The sequence below is a fragment of the Drosophila virilis genome, chromosome 2, assembly GCF_030788295.1.
Source record: "Drosophila virilis strain 15010-1051.87 chromosome 2, Dvir_AGI_RSII-ME, whole genome shotgun sequence".
Lineage (NCBI taxonomy): Eukaryota > Metazoa > Arthropoda > Insecta > Diptera > Drosophilidae > Drosophila > Drosophila virilis.
This window is the reverse complement of record NC_091544.1, coordinates 4,426,165-4,447,433: the sequence shown is the minus strand read 5'-3', so window position 1 is coordinate 4,447,433 and position 21,269 is coordinate 4,426,165. Positions and strand designations below refer to the sequence as shown.

General features: G+C 40.4%; 10 protein-coding genes across 13 annotated transcripts; 8 read left to right on the top strand and 2 right to left on the bottom strand.

Annotated features, from left to right (window-relative positions):
* Positions 1-65: 65 nt before the first annotated feature.
* Positions 66-1,771, top strand: LOC6629573 (lipase 3). Its single transcript, XM_002054820.2, has 3 exons — positions 66-250; positions 308-1,027; positions 1,085-1,771. The coding sequence occupies exons 1-3, from the start codon at positions 89-91 to the stop codon at positions 1,469-1,471; spliced, it is 1,269 nt and encodes a 422-aa protein (XP_002054856.1). The 5' UTR covers positions 66-88; the 3' UTR covers positions 1,472-1,771.
* Positions 1,772-2,672: 901 nt separating this feature from the next.
* Cbs (Cystathionine beta-synthase) lies at positions 2,673-5,491 on the top strand. Of its 2 annotated transcripts, none has more exons than XM_032438951.2 (4): positions 2,673-2,829; positions 3,487-3,711; positions 3,966-5,007; positions 5,072-5,491. In XM_032438951.2, the coding sequence occupies exons 2-4, from the start codon at positions 3,489-3,491 to the stop codon at positions 5,364-5,366; spliced, it is 1,560 nt and encodes a 519-aa protein (XP_032294842.1). In that variant the 5' UTR covers positions 2,673-2,829; positions 3,487-3,488; the 3' UTR covers positions 5,367-5,491. The 2 variants fall into 2 exon arrangements, with proteins under 2 accessions (XP_032294842.1, XP_002054857.1); XM_002054821.4 differs by having other exon boundaries at positions 2,674-2,829; positions 5,069-5,491.
* An 824-nt stretch (positions 5,492-6,315) lies between these two features.
* On the top strand, positions 6,316-7,287 carry LOC6629575 (antigen 5 like allergen Cul n 1). The gene is made up of 2 exons (XM_002054822.4): positions 6,316-6,468; positions 6,522-7,287. The coding sequence occupies exons 1-2, from the start codon at positions 6,358-6,360 to the stop codon at positions 7,194-7,196; spliced, it is 786 nt and encodes a 261-aa protein (XP_002054858.1). The 5' UTR covers positions 6,316-6,357; the 3' UTR covers positions 7,197-7,287.
* Positions 7,273-10,053, bottom strand: LOC6629576 (zinc finger protein Paris). Of its 2 annotated transcripts, none has more exons than XM_015171341.3 (8): positions 9,658-10,053; positions 9,416-9,596; positions 9,143-9,359; positions 8,949-9,086; positions 8,449-8,894; positions 7,987-8,391; positions 7,808-7,924; positions 7,273-7,739 (listed from the first exon to the last, which is right to left on the bottom strand). In XM_015171341.3, the coding sequence occupies exons 1-8, from the start codon at positions 9,839-9,841 to the stop codon at positions 7,616-7,618; spliced, it is 1,812 nt and encodes a 603-aa protein (XP_015026827.1). In that variant the 5' UTR covers positions 9,842-10,053; the 3' UTR covers positions 7,273-7,615. The 2 variants fall into 2 exon arrangements, with proteins under 2 accessions (XP_015026827.1, XP_002054859.2); XM_002054823.4 differs by having other exon boundaries at positions 8,949-9,089; positions 9,658-10,052.
* A 59-nt stretch (positions 10,054-10,112) lies between these two features.
* LOC6629620 (transcription factor Ouib) lies at positions 10,113-11,453 on the bottom strand. The gene is made up of 4 exons (XM_002054824.4): positions 11,176-11,453; positions 10,565-11,124; positions 10,399-10,509; positions 10,113-10,343 (listed from the first exon to the last, which is right to left on the bottom strand). Exons 1-4 carry the CDS (start codon positions 11,299-11,301, stop codon positions 10,250-10,252), a joined length of 891 nt encoding a protein of 296 aa, XP_002054860.1. The 5' UTR covers positions 11,302-11,453; the 3' UTR covers positions 10,113-10,249.
* A 228-nt stretch (positions 11,454-11,681) lies between these two features.
* On the top strand, positions 11,682-13,312 carry LOC6629621 (uncharacterized). Its single transcript, XM_002054825.4, has 4 exons — positions 11,682-11,876; positions 11,948-12,795; positions 12,860-12,976; positions 13,039-13,312. Exons 1-4 carry the CDS (start codon positions 11,760-11,762, stop codon positions 13,226-13,228), a joined length of 1,272 nt encoding a protein of 423 aa, XP_002054861.1. The 5' UTR covers positions 11,682-11,759; the 3' UTR covers positions 13,229-13,312.
* Positions 13,313-13,482: 170 nt separating this feature from the next.
* LOC6629623 (transcription factor Ouib-like) lies at positions 13,483-15,217 on the top strand. The gene is made up of 4 exons (XM_032438953.2): positions 13,483-13,672; positions 13,735-14,630; positions 14,689-14,802; positions 14,859-15,217. Exons 1-4 carry the CDS (start codon positions 13,556-13,558, stop codon positions 15,040-15,042), a joined length of 1,311 nt encoding a protein of 436 aa, XP_032294844.1. The 5' UTR covers positions 13,483-13,555; the 3' UTR covers positions 15,043-15,217.
* A 314-nt stretch (positions 15,218-15,531) lies between these two features.
* Positions 15,532-18,971, top strand: LOC138910829 (transcription factor Ouib-like). 2 transcript variants are annotated; one of them, XM_070207140.1, is made up of 6 exons: positions 15,532-16,193; positions 16,248-16,361; positions 16,421-17,387; positions 17,446-18,350; positions 18,415-18,546; positions 18,608-18,971. In XM_070207140.1, the coding sequence occupies exons 3-6, from the start codon at positions 17,265-17,267 to the stop codon at positions 18,726-18,728; spliced, it is 1,281 nt and encodes a 426-aa protein (XP_070063241.1). In that variant the 5' UTR covers positions 15,532-16,193; positions 16,248-16,361; positions 16,421-17,264; the 3' UTR covers positions 18,729-18,971. The 2 variants fall into 2 exon arrangements, with proteins under 2 accessions (XP_070063241.1, XP_002054864.3); XM_002054828.4 differs by lacking the exons at positions 15,532-16,193; positions 16,248-16,361 and having other exon boundaries at positions 17,279-17,387; positions 17,453-18,350.
* Positions 15,853-16,595, top strand: LOC116651842 (zinc finger protein 239-like). Its single transcript, XM_070207416.1, has 2 exons — positions 15,853-16,193; positions 16,421-16,595. Exons 1-2 carry the CDS (start codon positions 15,853-15,855, stop codon positions 16,593-16,595), a joined length of 516 nt encoding a protein of 171 aa, XP_070063517.1.
* Positions 18,918-21,265, top strand: LOC6629625 (uncharacterized). The gene is made up of 5 exons (XM_002054829.4): positions 18,918-19,144; positions 19,207-19,676; positions 19,734-20,530; positions 20,591-20,974; positions 21,042-21,265. Exons 1-5 carry the CDS (start codon positions 18,919-18,921, stop codon positions 21,163-21,165), a joined length of 2,001 nt encoding a protein of 666 aa, XP_002054865.1. The 5' UTR covers position 18,918; the 3' UTR covers positions 21,166-21,265.
* Positions 21,266-21,269: the final 4 nt, after the last annotated feature.

Sequence of the window (21,269 nt, the reverse complement as noted above, 5' to 3'; positions counted from 1 at the left end):
CGCTTATCGGCAGATTAGGCTTAAGTGTACAGCAAAGGTATTTAAAAGGCGTGTTCTATATATTTATAGAACACAGTCCAACCGCAACATGGCTAGGAACCTCATCGTTATTTTGTCATCTCTATGCATTTGGACAGGTGCTCGATGTGCTCCAGCTGGGCTAGACTCAAGTGTCTTTGAGGGCGCCGATTTCTACCAACTCTTTAACGATCCGGAAGGGCATTTAAAATTAAATCCAAGGCTGAAAACGGTAAGCTTTAAAGTGGAGAAGCCAAACGCCATATTTGAGGCTAACAAAGCTTTTTAGGATGATCGCATTACAGCGCACGGATATCCGGCCGAGCTGCACTATGTGCCCACCGAAGACGGCTACATAATTGGATTATTTCGCATTCCCTATTCGCACAAGCTGCAGAATCAGGCTAAGTATCGTCCCATTGTGCTGATGCAGCATGGCATATCGGGTTGCTCGGACAATTGGATCGCCATGGGTCCTGATAATGCTCTGCCCTTTCAGCTGGCCGATGCGGGCTACGATGTCTGGCTGGGCAATGCACGCGGCAATACGTACTCAAGAAACCACTCGTCGATATCCACGCAGCATCCATATTTCTGGCGCTTCAGCTGGCATGAAATTGGCTACTTTGATATTGCGGCTATGATCGACTATGCCCTGAAAACAAACGGACAGGATCAACAATCCATTCACTATGTGGGCCACTCCCAAGGAACAACCGTTTTCCTAGCACTTATGTCCACACGTCCCGAGTACAATGAGAAAATCAAGACAGCCCATCTGCTGGCTCCGGTTGCCTTTATGAACAACATGGACAGCCTGATGGCCCGAGCAGTTGGACCCTATCTGGGGCATCACAATACTTACGCCCTGCTGTTTGAGTCGCAGGAGTTCTTACCCTACAATGATTTCATACTGGCTTTTATCTATAACACTTGCAGGCCGGACTCAAGGTTTCGAGACTTCTGCAGCGTCTTCCATAACAGCAGCACCGACGGACGCTCCAATTCGGTTGGCCCCAATACGAAGACCAATTGGTATTCAATATTTAATATATTTTCTCCGTAGAGTGCGGTTGCGATAAATGCGTTAACAACGCCCGCCGGAGTGTCCACCGATCAGTTCTTGCACTACCTACAGGAGCAACAGTCCGGACACTTTAGGCGCTATGACTTTGGTGCAAAGAGGAATTGGATAGAATACAATGCGGAGGTGCCGCCGGACTACCCGACCAATCTTATAACGTGTAGCACACATTTGTGGTATTCGGATAATGATGAAATGGCCCATGTTGAGGATGTCTTGCGTTTGGCTGAAACATTGCCCAATAAGGAAATGCATCATATGGAGGATCCCATGTGGAATCACGGCGATTTTGCAACTAACTGGGAGGTGCGCAAATATATTAATGAGCCAATTATTAAAATCATGAACCAATTCGAAGGGCTCTTTTAATTTTTATTGCTATGTCAACATTTACTGATATAACTAAAGCACATACTGCTGGATACTTTATAATTGCCTTTTAAGTAATAGAATCAAGTGCATGTTTTTCAAAAGCAAATATCAAGGGGGCTGTGCCATTATAAATATTTTTATTATTTTATAGACTATTCGTGGGTCTATAAAAATTTATTTATGTACAAACAATTCATTGAGGACTGAAAGCGCGCTTAGTGATAAGCATAAACAATTTTAAATCTGATAAGCTCGCGTGACGTACATCATTTTTTGAGCATATAATAAACTTGCTGGGAATAATATGCAATAAGAACAACACGGCTCTCCTAATTATTTTTATTTACCGGCAAAGACGAATCTGAAGTAGCTCTTATCACTTTCCGTTTTCTGTGTGAGCTGAAAGTGATAAAGAAAACCTCATACCTGGTATATTTATTGAAGGAGAGGGGGTTGAGTGCATCCTAAGCTTGGCGAAGAAATCAATTCAATCATTCAATTTCATAGTCAGCGCATATTAATAAAGATATTGGGTTAAGATTTTAAAGACTCGAATTAAAAGATTATGAAAAATAGGATTATGGTAAAATTTATTCACAACTAATTTCGACTAAGACAATATTAAATTCGCACATTAAAACTGAGTCTAGTCTAGTTGATGTACCTTCAAAATAATAAAATATATATATAAAAATAAAAAACATATAAACCGTATGTTAGTATTCTAATACTAACTTTTAAGAAAAAATAAAATAATTATAAAATAAATATACCCTATTCTTATCCATAAAATACATTTTTTGTTGATTGTTAAGCCTTACGTAAATCAACATTAAAAGATTTATCCAGATTCATTGAATATACCAGACTGTTAGATATTCCAAAGGATCAACTGCACATCTTTTAGCTACTTTAGCCAAGACACAAACCACAACAACTCGAAAGCTTTTACTGTAAGAAAACGGCCGTTAAATATTAAATTATTTATTTTGAAAGCATGACGTGTATTAACACCGAATGAAAACATACCAAAAAAAAGTATAAAATTGATTGCAATATAAAAATATATATATAAATAAATAAAATATATATCAAATACACTAAATGCTCAAGCAACTCCTTTTAGCGGCGTTTAACATTTACCAACACTCCGCTCACATTTTGCAGCACTACTTCTTTAGCGGGGCTACATATATAAATGCGTATTTATACATATGTTCGCCAGAGTAGACACGGATCTACCTGAAGCAACAACAACGCAGCGCTATCTTTCACGTGTATTTTTACCAAATAATTGACTGTGATTTGGTAGCTGCATATTTCAGTTTTTTGAGCAATTACAATTCATAGATACGGTAAGTAAACGGTTGAGAACAAAAGCCCGAAATGATAAATACCGTATATAAACATTCTAAAATAGAGCATTAAGTATATACAAATATAGATATATGATAAAAGTGTTAAGTGTATAACAAACACAAATGTGCAAAAGTTGGCTTGTGTGTGTGTGTGTGTGTGTGTGTAACTATTGATAAGAGAAATTTTCCGGCTTCCCGAGTTGAATGCACTCGCAATGCAACGGTGTGCATGTACCTACATTCCATTGCCGGTTAATTTGGTGTAGAGAAAAACCTGTTGCAAGGAAAAACTAGCCGAACAACCTTTCTACACCAATTATGTCCAATGAAAATTTAGTGTTAACTTTAACAGGAAAAGATGCGAGTCTTGCGAAGATGACTTGGTAACAATGCCTGCCAGGCACAACGTGGTCTTCTATATGCACATATCAAAGCCCAAATTCAATTTCATAATAAACTACAATGAGACGGCAGAAAAAAAGGGCTGATAAGACGAGATGAGTTCAGCGACTGCCTGACCCCGGTCATTCTGCCAGATGGTGTGAGCTAAACAAACAACTCATTGAACGAATTATTTAATTGCGAGCAGGCAGCGGAACAGCACGGAATACGCAACGGCACATTGACACTCATTCGATTCTAACTAATCCACAGCAATGTCAGCGAACAAGACTTACGAGCGTCCGGCCGATTTCATTGATCCTGGCCAACCCTCGAAATGCACCTGGCATCTGGGCACCAAGGAGCAGACGCCCCATACGCAGCGTGCCATGCCGCGCCACGAGAAGATCTCACCGGATATCTTAACAGTGATCGGCAGCACCCCCATGGTCAGGCTCAATAGCATACCCGCCAAGGAGGGCATCCAGTGTGAGATGTGTGAGTATGCCTCAAGTATATATATACTTTATATATATGTATACGTTTTCCAATTGAGTTAATCATTTTTTTTTTTTTTTTTTGCACGAGCACATGTTTCATAATTGCAACTGATTAACTTTCACTATCTCATGTTTATAAATTGAATGTTTCCTCTAATTATATTTCGTTAATCTCAGAATACCCCTTGTTTTTGTTCAAAAAATGTAACAGTCATTTACCAAAGTATACTCATTTTTGTTTTGTTCAATTAGATGCCAAATGCGAGTTCTTGAATCCGGGTGGTTCGGTCAAGGATCGTATTGGCTATCGCATGGTACAGGATGCAGAGGAAAAAGGACTTCTGAAACCGGGTTACACCATCATTGAGCCGACATCCGGCAACACTGGCATTGGTCTGGCCATGGCAAGTGCCGTAAAGGGCTACAAGTGCATCATTGTCATGCCCGAGAAGATGTCCAACGAGAAGGTATCTGCACTGCGTACACTGGGCGCCACCATAATCCGCACGCCCACTGAGGCGGCCTACGATTCGCCGGAGGGACTCATCTATGTGGCACAGCAGCTGCAGCGCCAGACGCCCAACTCTATTGTGCTGGATCAGTATCGCAATCCCGGCAATCCGCTGGCCCACTATGATGGCACGGCCGCGGAAATACTCTGGCAGATGGATAATAAAGTGGATATGATTATTTGCGCAGCTGGAACTGCGGGCACCATCAGCGGTATTGGACGCAAAATCAAGGAGCAAGCTCCCAATTGTCGCGTTGTGGGCGTCGATCCGTTTGGTTCGGTGCTGGCGAGTCCACCAGAGATAAACAAGACTGATGTACAGTTCTATGAGGTGGAGGGCATTGGCTATGACTTTCCACCCACTGTCTTTGACGACAAGGTAGTCGATGTATGGACGAAGGTCTACGATGCCGACTGCTTCCCCATGAGTCGTCGCCTCAATGCCGAGGAGGGTCTGCTCTGCGGCGGCTCCAGCGGTGCCGCCATGCATGCAGCTCTGGAGCATGCACGCACCCTTAAGCCCGGCCAGCGTTGTGTGGTTATCCTGCCCGACGGAATTCGCAACTATATGACCAAGTTTGTATCCGACAATTGGATGGAGGCCCGTGGCTTCAAGCAGCCGGTCAATGAGCATGGACACTGGTGGTGGAATGTGCCCATATCGCAGCTACAGCTGCCTAAGCCAATCGCTCTGCTGAAGTCGGACACCAGTTTTGGTGATGCCATTGCGCTTATGAAGAAGCACCGTGTGGATCAGCTAGCCATGATCGACCAGAAGGATGGGTATGTTACATTACGAAAAATTTACTTCTTATCGTCCTAATCTCGCATGATCTCTTTGCAGCAGCGTGTTGGGTGCTGTGACTCAGGAGACACTCATGAATCAGATTGTCAGCATGAATCGCCAGTTAAATGAGCCGGTAATTAAGGCGCTTAACAAGCGAATCATTCGTCTGCCTGAGACTGAAATACTTGGCAAGCTAGCACGTGTGCTAGAGGTTGATCCCAGTGTTCTAATCATTAAAAAGGGCGCCGATGCGAAGGATACGATCCTGGCACTGGCCACTAAGCTAGATGTCACCTCGTTCATTGCCTCGGGCAATGACGCCAAGCAAAATGGCAACGGAATTGGTGATCATTAGTGCCCCCGGGAGAAATCGAAACCTCTTTCGCTTGCAATAATATGTAACTTAATATACTTAAACCCCAACAATTGTGTGCATTTAATATTTGATATTTTATCTATTAAAAATAAGGTCTACTCGAAGCCTTTGTGTTTTCTATCTAACAACATTTTGTTAGTTTTAGCCTAAATGAATATGAATATTCAATTTCTAGATCATGAGATTAACCCCATCCTGAATATATAGTTTAGATTGATATTTTACCTTTCCATGAGCTTTTTTTTTGAAGCTTCCATTTTTGTAACTATCCCAAGTTGAGTTCTTTTATGAAAACTTTTAAGATTGAGAATAAATGCAGACTCACCGAAAGCGATATTTTCTCGGTCGCATGATTTAAGCCTGCAAGAGTATTTAGAGTTCCACACTATAAAACAAGTAAGATATCTCTCGTTAAGTATGCAAATAGAAAATACCCTAGACATTCTTCTCCTTGAACTGTTTTTACGAGAAGCTACAAAATTTCAGACTTTAGATCTTAAAATCTAGGAATATATACTCAAAAATAAATGATTTCACTATATATGATTTAATACTCTACTATCTACTATAACTTATATGTATGATCTACTATATAATAATACTATATACTGCCCGGACACGAGGAGGACCTACGCTCCAAATTTTCTAGGTTCAGAGATCGAGATGGACATGGCTAGATCGACACGACTATCGATGGTGACCAGGAATATGTTTAACTTTCTGCCTGTTACATAAACTTACAAGTCGATTTACCCTTTTTAAGCATTCTGTATGAGTTCAGGGTATAATAACGCTTCTCTTTACCAAAACAGACATTCTACAGAAAACAATTGTAACAATATTAAAAGTCTTAGAAAATGAGTTTGGGTGCTGGGAACTGAAATGGCAACAATATGTTCTGTCGCCATAAATAGACGCCATACGTTGGCTTGGACATCAGTTCGTAGCGACTGTTAGAGAAGTCATTACAATGATTGGAGTATTGGTTCTATTAGTTGGTCTGGCAAAAATTGCCAATGCAGTGGACTACTGTGCTCTGCCCACGTGCTTGGACAAGCACATTGCCTGCAACAACAAGGGAGTAAGTTGGTTAAGGATATCCAAAGTAAGCGATTACATTTTATCCCGCTGCAGAACTTTAGTGAAGGGTGCCCAAAGGATGTCCGAGAAGTGAAGCTTGAGCCCCATCAGAAGTTGATCCTCACCCTGTTCAATGAGCTGCGCAACACTGTCGCCGGCGGCAAAATTGAAGGCCTTCCCAAAGCTTCGCGCATGGCGAAGATGGCATGGTGCGAGGAACTCACTCACCTGGCGCTGCTGAACGTGAAGACCTGCCAATCGCTTCCCGATAAATGCCGCAGCACCGAACGCTTCGCTTACGCCGGCCAGAATAATGCCATTTTCAGTTACAGCGGCGCCGAGTCTGAGTACAGCGATGGCGAAATTATCAAGGAGCAGATTGAGAACTGGTTCAATGAGCGCAACAATGGCTCTCCCGATATTCTTGCCAGTTTCCCCGAGGAGCTGCCCAACAAGAATGTGGCCAAGTTCACCATCGCCGTGGCCGAGAAGAACACCCATTTGGGCTGCGCTGCCGTTCGCTTTTCTCGCGATTACTACAATCACTTTGTGCTCACCTGTAATTTCGCCACAAGAAACATCATTGGTCAGCCCGTGTACACACCCGGAGAGAAGGCCACCGCGGGTTGCAAGAATCGTTATGGCGCTGCCTTCGACTATCCCAATCTGTGCTACGCCAAGGAAATTTATGACAACGAGAAGATCGTTGATAATATTAGGGTGTTTTAAATACGGGTTGGGTGACCTGAATAACTAATTGCACCGATATTATCAAGCCATATTTACCCATAATAAAGACTAATCGCAAGCAAAATAACAACTTATATTCGACTTTTTCAGGATTCTCTTCATGCTCTACATATACTCAAAATATTTCTAGATACTTTCTTTTCAATATTCATTCAGTAAGATTAGCTAATTAGTTCGTTTTGAAATTAAGACAATATTCAAAGACTTCATGTGAAATAGGGTGCATTGTTCCTGCAGTCCCAAGGTAAAATTGATAGATAGTAAAAAATAATAAGTTTCCAATAGATCTTCGATAATTATATACATAACTAGATTAACGCCACAGCTTCTGTTTGCTTTGGGAATTCAGAATTAATAAGTTTCCAATAGGTCGTAAATAATTATAAACAGGTTTAAATTTATGCAACCGATTCTGTTTGCTTCAATGCTTTCATGTGCTCCTCGACCTTTTTATGAGACTTGGTCGTCAAATGCTGCAAATAATGCTTCTGTAGCTTGAAGCTCTGCTCGCAAATGTCACAGCTGCAAAATGGATTGATAAGTAAATGTTGACATGATCAAACATTTATAAAATATTTTGCTAAAACTACCTGAAATCGCGGCTCATAGTATGCACCATTTGATGGGACCTGCAATCACCTTTGGTCACAAACGTTTTTTCGCAATAGTCGCATTGAAAAGGACGCAAACTGCCAGCCATATGTACTCTGTGGACACATTTGCTAATATATATGAGAGTCTATATCGCGAGAATATATTTTTTACTCACCTCTCGTGTGTGCTACGATTGCTGCAGTGCCGAAATGATTTGCCGCATGCATAACGACATGGATATGGACGAACATTGTCGTGTGTGCGCTGGTGATTGTTCAGTTCGGCTGTCGTTGAAAATGCTGCACTGCAGAGCTTGCACTTATGGGGTCGGGTTCCGGAGTGACGAACAATATGGTTTCGAAGATTAAATCCAGTGGTAAAATTTTTTCCACACATGTGGCAAATATGTTGATCAGCCTGCCCATGAACTCTTCTCTTGTGCTTCTTTAGGAAATGCCTACTATGAAACTTTTGTCCACACTCTTCGCACTTGTATCCAAAATAAACTCCTATGCTCTTTAGATGTTCAACCAGAGGGGCGGAGTACTTAAAATCGTGTCCGCAATGCTTGCACACAAATCTTAAATCATATACCAAATTTATACATATACAAAAAACAAAATATATATAAACAAACCTAGTATGAAGTTGCATGTCATGAGACTGATGCATATGCATCTTTAGTAAATCCTGACTAGTAAATGTCAATCCACACTGATGACATTGGTATTTGTGGTTTCTTGGCTCCCTTTTGATTTTCTTTTTCGACGTTGGGGATGGCGGCGATGGTGTTGATACTAAGGGTTGAACGTCTACTGCTTCATAATATTTTTCATCATCTGAATTGTCGATTTCTTCCAATCGTTCTTCTTCTATGAGTAATTCCGAATTGGTGGGACTGTGTGGCATAGTGGACTCTGAATATGACATTGTATCTTGTTCGATCTCCTCGTCCTTTACTTGTACTTTGATTAGGGCTTGTGTCTGTGACTCAATGCAAACTCTGCGAAACTTAAAAGCAATCTCTAGACTGTGTTGGCAGTCGCCGCAAATAAGGTCCGAAAATTCTTCATCTTGTTTCAGCTGGAAGCAATAGTCAACAATTTAACCTATCATTTAACCTACAGCGTTACTTACAATTAGGTCTGTCAGCGCTTTGATTTGGCACAGAAGCTGATAGTTTTCCGGTTTAAATAAATTCTCTGCGGTGCGAGGGTCTATTGTTTGCGCGCATGTTCTGCATACAACTTGCCTTTGACTCTTTGGATGTTTTATCTTCTGTAAAGAACCGAACTTAAGATCTGCGAGTAAAGTAGACCCAAGTGACATACATATGCGAATTTCGACGCCCTAGTCAATGAAACCACGTTTGCATCATCCTCAACATCATCATTGTTGTCGTCGATGTCGGCATCGTTGTCATTTGCATCGTTGTTATGGATTTCATAAGCGCTATCCAAATATTCAGCATCAGTATACTCGGTGTAATCATCCAATTCAGTGTTCATCGTAATAGTATCGTCCAACAGAACCGAGTCCGAAGATGGGCTAAAGAGTTTTAGGTTAAATGGGATTCAGTTGGAATCAGTAAATCAAATACATACTTTCTCTTCCTTGTCAAATCCTGTAGGAAAGCCATATCATCGGCAAATTCCCATTGAATGTGGGGGGTTTCTAGCGGATCGGTTTCGCCTTCATAGTCCTCACCAATGCGGGTATATGCCGTCTTGCAATGGTAGCGGTAGCTCTGGCGCAACGAGCGCCAAGCGACCTTACATTCCTGTGCTGTTTATAAAGAAGTTAAATCAATTTTATACCATCCAACTAGCTTAAATTGAAAACTTACGGTCTCGGCGCAGTTCGGCACCCACGGACTGCCAAGCCGCCTTAATACTTATAAGATCGTTGTGTTCACTGTCTTTCAGATCCCAGAGCAGACGTCTGACCCTCACAGCGGCTATAAGCCGGAACTTATCCTCATTTTTAAAGCGAAGGCACTTCTTGCGATGAATACCACGGCTTCTGATCATGCCGACAATTTTAACGCAAAGAAATATGCAAATTAAAAATTCCCGCTTTACAACCGACAAGCATGTAAATGCGGTATGCTCGTGCTTGACGGTCAATATTTGAAACAATTGTTATTTCTATCAAATTGCAATATTTTATGTGGTTACAATCGAGGTTCAACTAATTAATTCATTTTTATTAATTTTTTATATTTTCTCTGCAAGAACAGCGTACGCTCCTTTGCGTGTAAATTAACTGGATAAAAGAACATTCACACAAAACTATAACAGCTGTTCAGTGGCATTCACACAAAAGCAATTGTTGTGATGCAGTTCATTGTGAATTTTTTTTTTTTTAATATATTATTTTTAAATAACAAATTATAATATGAAAAATCAATCTTCAAATAGGCAACAGATATAAGGCATCTAGTCACTATTAGTTTTACTCTTGTGCAGTTTGGTGCGTTGATGTAATAACAAATGTGAAGGTCGTAAAAACCATTGATCGCACGGCTCACAGCTGAAAAACAAATAAATTTATTAATATACCCTGTTTAATATGATTTAGTACGTACTGATAGTTTCGATGATTCACATGCACGCGCTCGTGCATTTTTCGAACCGAAGTGGATGTAAAGGTTTTATCACAATATTGGCAAGCAAATGGCCTTTCGTTCGTATGAGTCCTGCAACAATGGAAAATGTATTAGCTTGTAGATTTCGAAATATGTTTAATCAAACCTTTCATGAACTGCTTTGCTGCTCGTACCCCGAAATGTTTTATTACAAAAACGACACGAATATGGTCTTGCGTTCGTGTGCAAGATCTTATGGCGCTGCATCTCGTTTTTGGTATAATACCTGCTCTTACAAATGTCACATTCGAATTCCTTTGTGCCTGTGTGACGCAGCATATGTAGTTTTAAATATGTGGAACATCTAAATTCTCCGCCACACTGTTCGCAAATCCATGTTTTTGTTTTTGTGCGCCTGTCTTTGGATTTTTGCGCTTTGTTTATTTTCCTGCACTCAAAGAGAGGCGTGCTTTGTATGGGAGTCTCTGATTCTTTTATTTTTGCCTGTTGTAGTTCATCATGGCTATTGTAACTATCTTCTATAACACTTATTTTGTCGAGATCTAACACTGTTTCCATATCTGCTGTGCTATTTATGATCTTTATTTTCTCCGCCAATAGTTTCCTATGAGTATCAAGGCAGCTCGCACGAAACTTTACAATTTGATCCAATATGGATTTACAGCTAATGCAAATGTATTCCGGCAGGCTGTTATCATCTTCAATCTGTAAATGTTTAAATAAGGGACAGCTAAAAACAGAAGAAATATTACTTACCATCATGTCGGTTATGTCTTCGATTAAAGTTACTAAATGGTAGCTGAATTCCTCAAAAAGCCTCGTATCGAGCTCCTTATTTATTGTTGTGCCACATGTACGGCAAAGTGTGCGCAGGTCATTCATCGTGTGTTTAATTGAAAACAAAAAGCATATCTACTTTTTAAAAGACGATTGTTTTTAATTTCCGCGCAAATAACAAATGCGTACGTAGAGCACAATCTGACAGTCGTATTTTACAGCTGTTTCCAAAATTTTTATGTGCACACTGGCCATTCACGATATTTAAATGGGCAAAGGAAACAAGATACCAGCAAAGACATGCATTTGCCATGCTTCTGTCTCTTATATATAATTACCAATACAACTTACAAGAATAAAATCATACATTTTGCTGTTAACATTATGAGTTTTTATTGTTTTTAATTTTTAATTTACGGCATCAAAATAATTGCATATTTTTAAAATTCCAGCATTTTTGGGTGAATGGCATTTTTAGTGCATTTTTAGAGACATTCGCGTGTGCACACTTCCAGAATTTTAACTTTGTTTACGGAATACATTTTAAGAATTATTAAAGCGTAATGTCAATTCACTGTAGAACTTGTAGGGAACCGATTTTCAATCTGAAACCCAGAAACATTTTTAGTCATGAAAATGAAGACATTCGTCACAATATCCTCGCAATTACTGGCATTAAGGTAAACCGCTTCAATCCGCATCGGCGTCGTTTTATTGCGCAAAGCGTTTTTGAATAAACAATTTGTTTCAGTTGTTTTATGACCCGTGCTTGCCCAGCCATATATGTTCCTGCTGTTATTTGGACTTAAACCATTCAATGGCATTTCGAGAGCGCTGCTTAGAGTCCGAAAAGCAACTGGCGACCGTAAAGAAAGAAGGAGCCACTAGAACCAAAGCGTTTCCAGTACACTCCAGGCAGATTGATCCATTGGATGACCAGGATCTTAGTGAAGATGCAATTAAATTTAAACATGAATTCAACGACACAGTTGACAACCCCGAAAATAGTACCATATCAAATCGAAAAGAAGACAAAATAGAGATGGAAGGACGACACAAACCGTCGTCTTCAAGCCATCTATCGCCTCGAGTACGACTGGTGCGTTGTCGAGATCCAAGTACACCACGCCAAACAGCAAACCACCCCGCAAAATCAGTGCATACAAACCCGCCAAAGAATGGAATGCATCCGTTGGAGTCAGCGTCAGGATCAAGGTATATGACAGTTCGGCCAACGGCATCTATAGCTCCAAGGCCGTCGAAGAGAATAATTAAACCAGGCGTACAACAAAAATATCAACCAGCTCCTCACCATGATGAAGTAAGCAAACTAAATAGAATTAGGCTCCCGCCAGAAGAGAAGAAGTATGTATGTGACAAGTGCGGATGGGTCTTCCGTGATTTGAGCAACTTGAAGGATCATGCATTGCGACACTCGGGAGTAAAAAAATTTGAATGTCAGGACTGTGGCAGTAAATTTTTCACCCGGCCATTATTGTTGCTTCATATACGAGTGCATCACAAAGGCGAGAAGCCATTCGTATGTAAATACTGCGGCATGGGTTTCCGCAACAGTCCCAGTCGCTGCCGGCATGAACGGTGAGTAAAACACAACGTATCTCTTTTGTCATTTGACTAATTTGTATTTGAATTAAACTTTTAGAAAATATCATGCCAACGAATTACCTTTCGAGTGCAACCTTTGCACCAGAACGTTTATAAGCAGAATAAGCCTGGAGAAGCACAAACTAGTGCATATCACTGGAGAAGAGACTTATAGGTATATCTTATTAAACATCACTTTAATGTCTTTAATATATAATTATTATTATTTTTTTTTAGCTGCAAAACATGCAACAAGTCCTTTAAGGGAGCACAATATCTAAGAAATCATTACCTTACAAAGTTCCATCTAAAAAGAGTTAATCAGATGGTAAAAGATGATTTTGATGACACGGAAATGACTTCGGTCAGCGATGAAGAAATAGACTTTGATTTTCCCGATTCTATTATTGAAGAAATAGATGAATAAACCATTAACCGCACATTTTTTATTTGGTTTTTTGCAACAATGTTTATTCAATTATGTATTGGTAACATGCTACTAAAATAAAAAAAAAATTTTTTTATATATATATAATAACAATTATATAATTTTAATAAATTTACAATATAAATTCGACATCACAAGTTCAAATATTTTGTCGAGCTGCACACTCGACTATTGTTATCGAAATTTCCATTTAGCCATTCACACGTGCACAAAAAATACTTAAATAGAATAACAGCCCTGCTCTATTAAGAAATGTACTAAACAAGAAGGCCGAAAAACATTTGATGTTAGCTTAAGTTTGATAAAATGTCGATTCAATGCAGAACCTGTGCAGCGAAGATCTTTAATCCTAATGCCAAAAATCTCTTCGAGCAAGACGACAATGAGATATTGCTCAATATTGAAACACTAACTGGAATCCGGGTAAACATTTGCCTCAACTTTGTTATAAGATATATGTACGTATGTTTGATATCTGATTATAGTTGAACGAGGACCAACATATGCCCAAGCACATTTGCACCTGTTGTCATTTGGATCTGTACCATTCGATAGCTTTTCGAGAGCGCTGCCTCAAAACCGAACATTATTTGCAGAGTGCAAATCAAAAGGCGACGAAGTCAGACCCGCTAAATACAGCACAGACAGAAGTTGGTTCAACAAGTGAAACACCAAGTCAACCTTTTGCTGCAATAAAAATAAGTCCTTCAGAGAATCAAATATTGCATACAGCAGATACAGAAGCGTTAAGTCAAAACCCTCCGCAACATCGCATTTTGCGCGCTCGCAAGCCAAATTGTAATACTAGAACAGAAAAGCGTATTAAGGAGCGCAGAAAATATTCCTATGTTCGCAATTTTGCCAAAACGTCGCCTGTTTCAAACGCTGAACATTGTCAAGAAGCTGAAAGCTTTAAGACTTCACCACACAGCAGTCCTAGCAATTGTGAACAGAGTCCGAGTAGAGCAAAGGAAGAGTCCAATGAATTGAAAGCCACCTTTGACCAAACTGAAGAGTTCCACGAAGCAGGACTCGAAGGCAGTCCAGCCAAGGTGTCCTCTGTTGCCGAGTCCTTGCCGGCACAAGATAATAGCATTGCGACCAAGAAGGATAAACCCGCTTTGAAGCCACCTGGAGATCCCAAGGTCTATATCTGTGACCTTTGCGGTCATCAGTCCACAAGTCCTAAAAACTTGGATATACACATACTGCGTCATAAAGGAGAAAAGAATTTCGAATGCGAGGAATGTGGCGCAAAGCACTACTCCAAATACCTACTGCAATTGCATATTCGAGTGAAGCACCAAGGCGAGATGCCATTTGTATGCAGATTCTGTGACCAGCGATTCTATTCAGGCAGCACACGCACACGCCATGAACAGTGAGAATTTAAAATACACTAATTTATAAATTTAACTGAGTTTTCTTTTCTTTTACAGAGTACGGCACATAAGAAGTTGGTCGTATGAGTGCAAGATTTGTGGCAAAAAATACAACACGAAATCGTGTTTGAATAAACACGAATTCCTGCACTCAGGCTTGCGACCATATCGGTATGTTTAAATAAATTAATTAAATAAGACATTCAATTCTAAATTCTACTTTTCAGCTGTGAATTGTGCAATGTGGCGTTTCCGCGCAAGCCAGGCTTAAGGATTCATTGCCGTACAAAACAGCATCAAAAGCGGGCTAGCGAAGCGTTAAACAGTCAACTCGATGGCATAAAAGATATAGCCGTTCCTGACGGAACTATAGTGTTTCCAGACTCAATAATAGTCGAACTTGATGTATAAATGTGTATTGTTATGAGAGAATGGCATTTTATGAAAAGTACCATCTGTTTGCCATTCACAACGCAACGTATGCAACAGCTGTACCTTTGCCATTCACATGTTTTGTCTTCGGTAGTATGATAATAATAAAAACACGCCTGCCACGCTTGGGCAGGGCGCAATTGAACTGTTAAAATGTCAACGTTAGTTTTGTGCAGAACATGCGGGGAAAAGATCTACAATCTGAATGCCAAGAACCTCTTCGATCGGGAAAGTTATGAGATGTTAGACAAAATCGAAATATTGACAGGAATCAGGGTATGACATCGATAAAAAAAGAAGAAGGGTGTGCAAGAGTTTCACGCTTTGTTTCAGTTAGATGACGATGAGGATATGCCCAAACATATTTGCGCCTGCTGCTATTTGGATTTGAATCATTCAATAGCATTCCGGGAGCGTTGTATTAAAATACAACAACTTCTACAAAGTGGAGTGGAAGCAAATGCAGCTGCACCTGATCCACTGAATACCGCTCAAGGAAGCGTCACACCTACGCCGACTAAAAGCAAAAAGCAATCACAGCAAAAAGTTGTGCGTGCTCTCACGGAACCATGCCATACCTCTCCACAAAATCACATTGTTCGCGCACGCTCACCAAACCCACAATTGAGCTTCAACACAAGAATGAGAGATTCATCAGGTCAGCTCAGAAGACGTGTTATCATATTGGGCCGAACACACGAAACACACCCAGCGGCAGAGCGCGATAAGACTCAAAATATTTTAAGTCATGCCAAAGCATCTTCAGTTGATAAAAGCAATCGTATTGCAATGGTGGAAGCTCAGCAATCAGCGTCAGAAGATTATGATAGTGCCGCATCCGATGGATTCCGAAGCAAAGTGAAGTGTAATGCGAGGCAAACTGGCATTAGCAAGACCTACGTGTGCGATCAATGTGGCAAATGCTTTACGGATTCCAGCAATTTGAAAGTGCACATATTGCGGCATACAGGTGTGAAGAACTTTGAGTGCGAGGAGTGTAACACAAAGTACTTTACACGGCATTTACTCAATTTGCACATACGCGTTCGGCATCAGGGCGAAATGCCATACGCATGCAAATACTGTGATCAGCGCTTCTTCACGAGCACCAGCCGCTGTCGGCATGAACGGTATGGCTCATACTCTATTTGCATTGCATTACTCTAAGTATCTTTCTTTGGTAGCGTAAAGCATACAAGGAAATTGACATATGCCTGCCGGCTATGCGGAAAAACGTATCTGACAAAATCCTGCCTAAATAAACACGAATTCCTACACACAGGCGAACGACCATATCGGTATTATTAAATTATGCTTTCAATTTCTCTATCGCTTACAAGCTGATATTGTCTTTCAGTTGCGAAATATGCAATGTGGGTTTTCCCCGAAATACGAACTTGAAAATTCACTATCGTTCAAAGCAGCATCAAAAAAGAGCCGCCGAGGCACTGGATAAACAATTCAACATTATAGAGGCAATCTCCGATGTGGAAACTGACATTGATTCAATCATTGAAGATTTTGATGTTTAACAATGTTTCAATGCCAAAATGTGACGCAGTCGAAAACAATTGAAAAAAAAACACGCACAGCCAAGAAAAATATTTGACAATATATCTTTTTATATAATATATACTTTTTATACATAAAACTTTAACCCTTTTATTAAAAACTAAGCTTATTCAAAGTTGCTGCTCTTATTATCATAAGTAGGCCACAATATCCTTTTCTGCTTTGATTAATTACAGCTGTGAATACGTCAAAAATATGATTATACGGATTCCAAAATAATGAGTATTGAAATTATTATTGTAAATAACCTTAAGCCGAAACTAACTTCAGAGACACTGTTAAAGGAAACCCTTAATATGTGGCCGCTTCCACCAAAGAAGGATGGATTTTCTAGAATGTGTGAGACACCCTCTCAAATGAATTTCAATAAAAATCTCTGAAATTAAGTTTGACGTTGATCGGTTGGTAAACCAAAAAGTAGAATACAAATGTTGGCGATTTTTCCAGCTTTCCAATTTTCAAAATGCTGCTTCTTATTCAATTGAGCAGCCATTCACCGCGCTTTGTCTAATATGCTATTCACAGTAAACGATGCATTTTATAAACAGAGTAACAGCCCTGTCTGTATGGCTTACAGGTGCCAAGACATATAAACAAATCCAAAATAGTATTACCAATAACATCTTATAATGTCAGTTGCATTTATATGCAGGACTTGCGGCAAACAGATTGACCGTCTCCATGCCAAAAACCTTTTCGCAGATAAGGGCGATGAGATTCTAAAGAAAATACAAGCGCTCACTGGCATTTGGGTAAGGATGATTGTTTCTAAGCACACACAAAAATTGATTGATTTGAATAAACTTATAGTTAACAGATGAGTTAGATATGCCAGGAAAGATTTGCGCTTACTGCCTGTTAGACTTGGAGCATGCCATAGCATTCCGAGAGCGCTGTATAAAAACCAACACCATGTTGATGCGTCAAAATTTGGAAAGGAAGCAGATCGACAAAAAAACTAGTTGTCCATTTGTCAATGACAGTGATCCGCTATCAAATGATAAAAGTGGACTTATTGAGCTCGAGGCTGGAGAAGAACTGAATTGTGATGCAACAGGCTCTGCATATGCCCAAAGGTCGCCACAGATCCCTCCCAGAATTTCACGCGCTTCGATCCCAAAAGCTGTGCCAGATATTCATTGTAAAATTACATCTCATATTCCAGCCCGGAAATATTTTTGTAGACAATGTGGCATGTATTTTGATGATAAATCCAATTTGAGCCGACACCGTCAAAGGCACTTGAATGAGACGACATACGAAGAAAATATGTTTCAGACCGCCTTCGACTTGGCTGAGACTGTTTTTGATAATGAACAGTCTTCTTTGCCAATTGTGCCTGCTAGCCACAACTCTTACAGAGGATTGCAGAGCTCCAGCCAGACGCATGAAACAATTAAACCATCGAAAGCGAAAAAGAGCGGAGCAAGTGGCAGCCAAGAAGAGAGTTCGCCCAACAAAAGAATTCGAAGGTTGGGAAATTATTTTTGTGATCAGTGCGGCAGGCATTTTAATGATAAGGCCAACCTAAATCGACATCTGCAGCGACACATGGGAGTTAAAAAATTTGAATGCCCGGAATGCGGACACAAAGATTATACGCAGCATTTAATCAATTTGCACCAACGTATACAGCACCAGGGCGAAAAGCCGTATGCCTGTAAATATTGTGGCGAACGTTTTGCGAACAGCATGGCACGTTTACGACATCAACGGTAGCAAATATGCTTTATTTAACTTTTACTTTGAAAAAAAAAAAAAACTTTCGATTTTTCGCAGAAGCCACATGGAGTACTTGGAATCGAGTGCAGAGGCGCCAGCCTTTACCTGTAAGTTATGTAACAAGTCGTTTAGAAAGAAAAGCATCTTGGATACTCACGCTGTCGTGCACACGGGGGAACAACCTTTCTGGTATATATAAATACGACGAAGTTCTCTTGTAATGCTTATTGAACATATTTAAACTCCACAGCTGCGATATATGCAATGTGTATTTCAATCGGAAGTCAAGCTTACGTGCTCATTACCGCTCGAAGTTTCATCAGACAAATGCTACGCTAAAACTAGACAAGACTGGAGTTGAATCGGATTAAAAAAATTGATAATTTTATTAACCAATTGCCTGTTTGTTATTCAATTAATTTTCCCGCCAGTTAATCGGTTATCGGTAATTTAAAAAAATCTATCGCATATCGATTACACACTGCAGGGCTAGTAGTTGTTTGCCAACCCTGGCACTAGGTCTGCAATGCGACGTCACAAATAAAAATAAATTATAGTAAAATGAAGTGTGCGGTGCAAAACTGCGCCAACAAGTTCAAGTCAAGACAAAAACACTCCCAGCAATTGAGTTTCTTTAGCTTCCCCAAAAACCCGGAAATATTAAAAAAATGGGTCTCGTTTTGTCGCAAATACAACAAAGAGAAACTTAAGGCTCCGCTGAAGAGTGTCATTTGCAATGAGCACTTCAAGGAGGAGGATATCCAAGGAGCATTACAATTTCAAATGGGTTTGTCTTATTGTCTATAGCTAACTTAATCTTCGCCCATCACCTACAATTGCGAATTGCAGGCCTGTGCTCAAAGAGAACGCTGAGACCAGGAGCCGTGCCTTGCATCAACAAAAACGATGAAAGCGCAGTTGAACGAGAGCGATCCGAAAAGCGAAAGAACAAGAAGTTGGTCGCCGAGCTGTTGGAGGAAGCGGCTGCGCGAGAAGCAGCTGAGGCCAGCGGAGCAATTGTCATAGCGCCAGACTTCATTCGAAATACTGGCATTGTCTCTGTGCCCGACTTTGTGAGTGCTACGGGCAACGCCTTCATTCCATTTACGCCGACGCCCAGTGAAAGCGATCCTTTGGCAGAGGAAAGGGCAGAGTTTGACTTGTGCACAAAAGGTAGCGACAATAATGAAAGACTAACTGATCAGATAAGATGTCGCACCTGCTGTAGACTCTTCGTTGTCGATGAAAATACTAAGGATCTGTGCGATGAACAAAATGCCGTCATGTTATATCATATCGAAGTTATAACTGGCATTTGGGTGAGAGCGTCTTTTTGTAATTGCACCTAGTTGCATATACAAATATTTGTATTGCAGGTCCAATGCAAGGAGGGAATGTCACCGTACATGTGCTCCGGATGCGTCAATAATCTGCGTACAGCCATTGATTTTCGGGAAACATGTATCCGGGCAGAACTGCAGCTTACCGGGGGCGACGTGGACGAGTTTCCAGCTGTCATTAAAGAAAACGGCAGAGAAATATTGAATGCACAAGATACAGAGCTAGTGCAGATTTGTGAGAATGATGCAAAAGATGATTTTGTTTCGGTATTTCCGGCGGAAGAGCAAAATAGTCAAACGACTGTAATTGAGCCTTTGTCCCTTGCAGCGGGACAGCAAGTGAACCTGACAATACGTCCATCGGCTGCAGATCCAAATAGCATTGCATTGGGTGCACAGATTTATGAGGATCTTCTGAATGAATATAGGGGCAAGGATAAACTTCCCCGTCCACGACAAAGAAAGGCAACGAACCAAAGGCCAAACGCAGCAAGAAATCGGAAACGAAAACCTCGGGAACCAAAACCGAAGCGTCCCAAACGCACAAAAGAGGAAAAAAATCGCATACGTCGTGAACAGATCAGAGCCATGCCACTAAATCATGTGTGCGATCAGTGCGGCGCCTCTTTTCGAGTGAGATGTAATCTAACGATACACATGCTGCGTCATACGCGGACGAAAAACTATCCGTGCTCCGAGTGCCCTAAGAAATTTTACGATGCCTATATGCGAAATATTCACATACGAGTGAGGCACAGAGGAGAGCTGCCATTTGAATGCAATTATTGTCGAAAAGCATTTGGTTCATCTAACACGCGATATCTGCACGAAAAGTAGGTGAATCTTGTGACACAACAACTTGTGCATCATTAATATACAAATCGTCATTACAGAAAGGTTCATGGAGCATCTCCACGTATTCACAGGAATGTGAATCGCTTGAACAAAAGAATTGAATTGTCAGATGAGCAACAGGAGAAGCAGACGCCGAATGAGCAGGACCAAAAGGAAATTGTTCGGCACTTTTGTTCGTATTGCGATAAAAGCTATGCGACCAAATATGCACTCAATTGGCATAACAATCTGCACATCGGGGCCAAGCCCTTCAAATGCAAATTTTGCGATATGAGCTTTGCAGATCCCCAATCGAAAAAGAAGCACGAAATGAAGCACGATAGTAAACGTCCGTTTGAGTGCGACATTTGTCTGAAGGGCTTCTATGTACGCAGCAAGCTAAAGGAACATGAACGCATTCACACGGGGGAACGTCCCTATAGGTTTGACAATTGATTAGCAACTAAATATAATTTAGCCTTAACATATATATATTCCTTATGCTTTCAGGTGTGACGTCTGCAACGCTTTCTTTCGATATAAATTCAATTTATATTCGCATCAGTTTAGCAAAATGCATAAGGAAAACCTGCAAAAGCTGACAAAAATTGAAATCGTCGATGATTCAAATTAAACTAAGAATCTAGACTAACAATTCTTTTAAGTTATGTAAAGTACACTGCGCATTCTTTTAATTAATTTTATTTAAAAAAAAAAATACTCAAATTGACTAATTTT